The sequence below is a fragment of the Erithacus rubecula genome (genome assembly GCF_903797595.1).
Source record: "Erithacus rubecula genome assembly, contig: scaffold_206_arrow_ctg1, whole genome shotgun sequence".
Classification (NCBI taxonomy): Eukaryota; Metazoa; Chordata; class Aves; order Passeriformes; family Muscicapidae; genus Erithacus; species Erithacus rubecula.
In genome coordinates this window covers 139,059-146,239 of record NW_027636108.1, presented here as the reverse complement: position 1 = coordinate 146,239, position 7,181 = coordinate 139,059, and the positions used below count along the sequence as shown (strand labels likewise).

General features: G+C 39.1%; 1 protein-coding gene and 1 long non-coding RNA gene across 2 annotated transcripts; both read right to left on the bottom strand.

Moving 5' to 3' along the window:
* Window positions 1-745: 745 nt before the first annotated feature.
* Window positions 746-2,913, bottom strand: LOC306815740 (serine/threonine-protein phosphatase 4 regulatory subunit 3B-like). The gene is made up of 4 exons (XM_079332289.1): window positions 2,809-2,913; window positions 2,330-2,469; window positions 1,711-1,882; window positions 746-1,127 (listed from the first exon to the last, which is right to left on the bottom strand). Exons 1-4 carry the CDS (start codon window positions 2,878-2,880, stop codon window positions 1,044-1,046), a joined length of 468 nt encoding a protein of 155 aa, XP_079188415.1. The 5' UTR covers window positions 2,881-2,913; the 3' UTR covers window positions 746-1,043.
* Window positions 2,914-2,927: 14 nt separating this feature from the next.
* On the bottom strand, window positions 2,928-5,100 carry LOC306815739. The gene is made up of 4 exons (XR_013777456.1): window positions 5,017-5,100; window positions 4,280-4,382; window positions 3,655-3,813; window positions 2,928-2,978 (listed from the first exon to the last, which is right to left on the bottom strand). It is a non-coding gene; the product is annotated as an uncharacterized lncRNA (long non-coding RNA).
* Window positions 5,101-7,181: the final 2,081 nt, after the last annotated feature.

Below are 7,181 nucleotides of genomic sequence, written 5' to 3'. Positions count from 1 at the left end.
GCCTTGGTCAAGAGCCATCGTATAGTTATTACATTATTTTAGTTTGGTCAGTTTTGGTTGGGCTTGGTTTTTTGGATTTTTTTTTTTTTAAGATAAATTTATTTTCAGCAAAAAATGTCTCCACTTAAATAAATTTTATCCACTTTCAATTTTTCTAATTTTGCTTTTGCTTTTTGCATTTGCAGAGCATTCCTGCAGTGCAGATTTGCTCAACCACTGGCCTCAGCCTCTTGAGAGCCCATAAGCAACCAGATACTGAAATCTGCTAAAATAAAATTAGGAAAAAAGAATTTCTTTATTTGCAAAGTTTGAGATGCCACCTGCAATTCAGTCGAAAAAGTGTAGAAATATTTTTGAAACCTTGTACTGGCTTGGCCATGACAGATTGAAAGAGAAGCCAAGAATGTGGTTACCCTTTGCTCAGGGCATGACATCACTGACTGGAGCAGTACTTCACAGGAAAAGAAGCAAACCCACCCAGTCAGGTTTCATGTAACTTTTTATTAAAATAGTACTTACAAATAACACATCCTATGAAACTACAGAGTTCAATTTTAATCCCTGAATTTTACAGGTCAGCATTAATATTGCCACATACTTACAAATGGTGTAAAACAAGCACATTGGGATCTTTAGTACAAAATAAACTTCTTTGATGAACAAACTATCTGAGCATATCTATACAGAAAGCAATTTTTTTTCCAAACAAGAGCTACAATTAAAACTAGGTATTACCCTAAACTACCAGCTAAATCTCCAAAACATCATAACAGCTTCACCTTAAACTGTTCCAGGAGCAATTTACCTAACATATGTTACTACATATTACTACTATATTGCATAATATTAATTATATTACTTATATTATATTTTACTCTATTATAATTTAAACATATATTACCATTACATTCTTATTCTATAATAACATATATTACAAGAGACATATATTTCATGTACTGCAGCTGGTTCCATATTTTAACATTAAACAGTTGCAGCATTGGAAAACCCATAAAAAAGTCCTTATTTAAAAATTTCAGTTTCCTTTAGGAATCCAGACGAGCTCTTTTCTTTGGAGATGTCTCACGATCTTCATCATCTGGATAACCAAATATTTCAAATAGACCTCTCTGCCAATTAGAAAAAGGTACAAAAATGAAATTCACACATTGAAAAAATACAGTCTGCACATCTGTTTTGCCCCCAGGTCAAAAGGGGTGAGCAATAAAATTCTTGCCAGAGTTTTCTCTAGCTCCTTGGAAGCTAAGATTCAAATAATGCTCAGCTGTAAAAGGCACAAAAGAGGTATCACTTCCTACATTTTGTCTGCTTAAGAACACGTATTCATTCCCTGATGGGGAATAGACTCCAAAAAAGGCAATCCCATCTGTATATCACACACACAGAGCACTAGCTGGGCAGGGAAGAAAGCCAGAGTAGGAACAGTTTAATCATGCAGAAGAGGCAAAATTACCCTGTGTCCACCAGATTAACAGCAGACTCCAGTCCCATCCTATCCTCCTTAAACCATACCCTAAACTAGTCAGGGTTTCATTCTTGGTGAAAGTAGTCAAGGATTTGGATGATTTTATCCCTAAGACACCCTGTACAAGGCTATTTGCTGACCGTGCCGCATTACAGCCAGTGAAGCCCTAGGAGGTTGCTCTGCTGTCTTACCTGAGGATAGGAGCTTCCATAAAAGTTCTCTCCCACCTTGGGGGCTGTCTCCACTGTGGTCTGGGTTGTGTATGGTGGATAGGAGCCATTGGAGCTTGCTGGTGGCATTGGAGCTGCCTTCTCTTCGCCTTCACTGAACTGATCTTCATCCACCCATAAGCTCATTGCTCCTTTGACAAATGTCTCACCAGGCAATTTGGAGGAGACACTGCAAGAGACACAGGACAAGTGATTGAAGGTTTGCCTGATGTTTCAGACTCAGGCCATAAATGGCTTCCAAAGCTTTAGAATGAATTAGGTGACTCGGGGAAGACAATCCAGCTCCATCCCTGCTTTCACCCTCACCAGAAGCTTCACAAATACACAGCTGATAATGAGGCAGACTGAATTCTAACTCAGAAGAACAGAGCAAGATTCTGTTCTTCATAAGCTGAGAGTTTTCTCAGTGGAACATTTAATCTACTGACCACATCAGCTCTACTCAATAAAAGGTAGATGGGGGATTATTCTAACCCAAGAAGTTTTCAGAAGGAATGAAATCCAACCCCAATCCCAGCCACCTGCTTCTGCTGCTCTATGGGAAATTAAAAACCAACCAGTAGGCTTGCAGAATGGCAGGCACTGGCATCCTCCTTAGACAGAAACTGGGCTATACCTGTTTGGTTTCTGATTTGGCTGGTCTTTTTCTTGCTCATATTTTGTCTTCAGTCCCTGGAATGTATGAATGTATTGGAGAGATTCCAGTGCATCAGAGAAGTTCTCAACTATATGAGCAATAAGGAGCTGAATGTCCTCCTGAATAAGAACAAAACAGGGCTTCACTCTCAAAAGTTTGCATGCACAAAATCGGAAAGCTTTCAACTTTATTTTGGAAAGTAACTGATTCCTTATCTCGAACCAAAATATTCTTGTCAAGAACGAATGGGGAGCAATCAGATTTATTCTTAGGAAAAGAGCTGAAATCTAGGGAGAATTATTGAACTTCCCTTAGAAATGGACAATAGAGTCTGCAATGTCCCAAAATTTGTGACCGTTCCATTAAAACAGGATGTTTGCTGTCTTGGAAATCTTCCTTTTGCCTCTTGCCCTGCAAGGTCATGGACATGCCAGTGCTGAAGCTGCTGCTGAACTTACCATTCGGATGAATTCAAACAGCTCCAGCAAGGCAGAGTTGAGCAGATTGCTCCTATTCCTGTTGTCCAACATAGCATTTACAACTGGTTCAAACAGGTTTCCCAGAGTGATGTAGCAGATATACAGTTCATCTTTCAGGCCAATTATCCTCCTCAGAAAGCGAAGAGCACCTGTGTGAAGAAAGGTATTCAAGCATTCAACAAGCACATGACAGGGCTGTCACCTTCTTACGGAAGAATTGAAAAACCTGGTGTTATCCCAAGAGGAAGATGCAGCCCCGAAGCACAGAAGCAGATTTGTTGACAGGTGACCTTTCTTTCCTTCTTTGACTTGCCTGGGTATTTGAAGGTCATCAGGAATCATGGATTTTTTGTCTCAAGTCCAGCAGCAATGCATTCCAGCATGCGTCAATTTAAACTATCAACTCCTTTGTGTTCTTCTTCCGTGTTCCCCTCCCAGAACCAGCCGTGAGTCTTTAAAGATCCTGCTTCCCAGGATTTCATTCACTCTCAACAATGAGAACCAGATTCAGGACATTATTAAGAAAGGACACAATTTCTACTGAAATGAGGCAAGAAATCTTATTCCAAAGGATCCTGTCATGGAGATTTGAAAGGATCCCTGTAGACTTCAAAAGAGACAACAGTTCTTCTCTCACCGCAAACTGCATTGGTCTGTGCTTACAGATAGCTGCTACCTCTTTTTTCCCAAATGACTTAATTGTAGCCAATGAAACACAGCAAATGAGCATGAATTCTGAGTTCAAGTGTACATCAACACTCTTACACCTTCCACATAGGACACACAAAGCCTTTAAAAAATAAATCACAGCAGTTCCATACTCACACAAGGCCAGAAATTTGTGTTTGGATTTCAGCAAGACCAGTATTCTTCTCAGGAGATCTTTGTTCATAATGTACCTCTTCATGTGGTATTTGTGCCGTTCCACACAAAAAGACAGCAGCTCCAAAACTGAGGCAAGTATTTCTGCCGTTTGATAATTATCTACAAGATAAATTAATGCTTTAAGTTGTACAAAAATTAAATCCTCTACTGTCAGCGTACACTAAATTTAGTTGCTATTGCAGTTTCTGATATATTTTTTGTGGATTTTTGTTTTACTGTATTTCTTTGGGAGGTCAGAACAATTGTGGCTTTTTCTTTTTTTTTTTTTTTTTTGGTGCTTTTTTTGATATTATAATAAGTAAATATTCTTTAAAATTAGACTAGTAAAACTATGACATTATTTTCAATACACATGAAGGAAGTGCATCTTTACAAAGTATACCATCAAGCTATGTCAGCATTCACAGCTTCAGGAAAGGGCTATGAAAACTCCTGCCCACATAATCCCTGTCCCTGGAGGAATAGAAGCTTGCAGCTAGTCTGTTCCCAGCAGGCATCACAAGTCTGTTGCTATTACCAGGACTGTGCTGCCGTTCAAAGGGAAAAAAATTGAAATTGTTCTTACCTATTTCATGCCATTCTTCTGATGCATCAGCCGGAAGCGGTGCAGTAAGAACATGAATGTAATGGTCGTAGAAGTTATCGAGAAATTCAAATATTTCTAAATGCTAAAACAACAATAACTTCATTAAACACTGACATACATACAACCTTTTAAATGAAAAAAGAGTGGTAACAGAAGAAACAGGTTACAAAGAATTCTACTGAGTTTTTTGGGTCTGCAGAACTGTCTTCACACAGGATCAATTTCTTTATTTTGGGAAAAACTTGTGAGACATCCAACCAACCTAGCTGTCATTAAAATAATCCCCAGCATATATACTGGAAAAAATAGCAGGGACTCCAAGTGCTTGACAAAGTCTTCTTAAACCATTCTTAAATGCATGTGGTTTTGCCCAGAAAAAACTGTAAACCATTTTACAGGTATTCTGGTCCATTGCAATGTATTTAAATAGTTCAGGATTTATCATCCAGATGGAGAGAGCTATGGCCAGACAATTCTATGGCCCTGACACATGGGACTGTGTGGTTTGATACTGGCACAATGCCCCATACACATACCTTGCATTAGCAAAATTAGCTTATCTTTTGCTTATTTAAAGTTGCTGTCAGACCACATGCCACTCAATTAAAAAACCTTATCATTTGTTGTCCTCTGCCCATAATAATAGCAATAGAGAATATCAGGCTTTTAAGTTTGACAAGACATTATCATGTCTTCTGCCATTCCTGTTCTCTTACACTAGCTGTGGTCAGCATTTTCTCTGGATCGATCAGTGCACGCAAAATCTCCATTAACTGATGATCACCTCCAAATTCAGGGTCAGAACTAGAGATTATCTGCTTAATGATCTCAGTGATGAGTTGGGTATCCTGCAAAAAAATCCAAAGAAAGAAATCACAAAATAATTATTCACAAGAATGGAATGAGGTCCCCATTTTCTGCAATTTTTTAAAAACAAAAATTAAAACAAAATACAGAAATATCGTTTTTATTTTACTGGTTATTTTCCTGTTTGCCCTAAAACTGGTATATTCAACAAACTCCAAATCACTTTTACTCACATTCTCACTCTGTCGGGCCTCTTGCATTGCAAATTCGTGGACCATGGCTGGACTAAATTCTACTAGATAAGACAATATATCTGTAGCAGCAGATTTAACTTGCAGATCATCCACTCCCTCACACACAAAAATAAAAAAAAGAGATAAATTTGTTAGAGCAAATAAAGTTTGGGATTTCTTATTGCATGAAGCTGTCAAAAAGAGGCAGTTTAAAAACTGCAGAATATTTTGTCACAAAATATTTCATAAACATAATATAGTTACAGAAAAACCACAAGGAACCAGGCAAATCCATTCCCTTCTATTTTCATCCTTTAGAAAGGGCAAAAAGCTTTCTGTCAATTTAAGAACCCTAACTTAGGCTGGAAACATTCACAACATCCTACTTGCTTGAATATCTAAGACGTTTTTGATATTCTATACCTGCTGTCCACAATTTATTCCTTTTGTACTAAAGAACCACTGTACAAATCAAGGTGCACAACAGTTTCTGTAACCATCTAGAGGCAACAAGAATTCAGACCTTTCCTTAAGGGATGTGATTTTCTCCAATAAAAAAACAACAGTCAAGTTTCCACATGAAAAAATCTCTTTCACCTTTTGACTACCTTGTCAAAAGGACTTCACTGCCCTCAGATTTCTCCAAAAGTAAAATAGTAAGAGCAGTCAAGCCAAGTTACTCCAGAGCAGAACTGTGGGCAGCTTCTGGATTCTGGACATTATCAGAAACCTCCACTCTCAGCAAAGCAAAGGTCTCCAATCAGACTTGTAAAAAGATGCTCAGTAGATAAAAATATTTTAAAAGGCTATATGACTGTATGATTTTATAGTTTTATTGAAACCAGTTCCAAGTTTTCACTTACCATTAACATTTCAAGAGTTGGAAGAAATCCCAACTTCGCCAAAGTTTTAGGAAATTCATCTCTTTTCTCAGGTAACGTGAAAGAAAAGGCACAGAATTGCTTGAAAAACTTCATCTGGTGCACAGGGGGAAAAAAAAGTTTGGTGCATTTGAGTCAGAAAACTCTCCGAAAGAAGGAAACAGTTACAATTTGTACCGGGGGGGGGGGGGGGGGGGGGGCGGTGCTGGACTGGCTGCTTCTCCATAAGTACTTCTGGAACTGCAGAACTCTCAGAACAGTTTCACTTTCTAATTCATCCCTCTCCCTTAAAGCCTTTGAGGAACCACCAAGACTACTGACTTACCAATTCACATCGTTGCTCTCCATCTGTAGCTTCATTTGTTAATCGTGTAAAAATTTCAGGCAAAAATTCTTCATCCTCCTGTGGAGCGCACAAAAAGAACACAAATTACACAGTGCCTTCTGGAAAGTGAAAGCATGATCTTTCCAGGATCCCACACGGCACACAGTCCAACTTTCCACACTGTCATTATTTTTATCACAAAGAAGGCAAATGTTAGAGTGCACATCTAGCAGGATCATTCCCAGTCTTTCAGCACTACTTCTGTGCAGCTGGAGCATCTCCAGCACACCAGAGCCACAGTAAAGCTGGTAACAGGGCATGAAGCCCAAAGATGATCCCTGAATTCGTGTCTACAGAGCGTGACATTTCCTTTCCTTCTCTGCCTTGCCACCTCTATGCTTTGCAGTTCCGCCCAGCCCCATAGACTCCCTGTGGGATTTGCCATACCCACACCCACATCGAAAGGAGCACTTTGCACATAAACTTCCACTCGTAAACCACTCGTGCACTTCTGATGTAAAAAGGGCTAACCAAGAGAAAACTTTGGCCCTACTCTACCTGAGCCGTTCTTACTACACTGTGAACATCCCAAGGAGATCAGTTTCCCTCGTTTGGATCTGCAGCATTGCAAAGCA

Bases quoted from the DNA above. Each gene is read 5' to 3' on its own strand.
- LOC306815740 (XM_079332289.1), bottom strand. From the start codon at position 2,880: ATGTTGGACAACAGGAATAGGAGCAATCTGCTCAACTCTGCCTTGCTG. The intron at 2,470-2,808 runs GTAAGTTCAGCA...GTTCTTATTCAG, and splicing joins TGTTTGAATTCATCCGAATG to GAGGACATTCAGCTCCTTAT. The intron at 1,128-1,710 runs GTGGGAGAGAAC...TCTAATTGGCAG, and splicing joins CAGTGGAGACAGCCCCCAAG to AGAGGTCTATTTGAAATATT.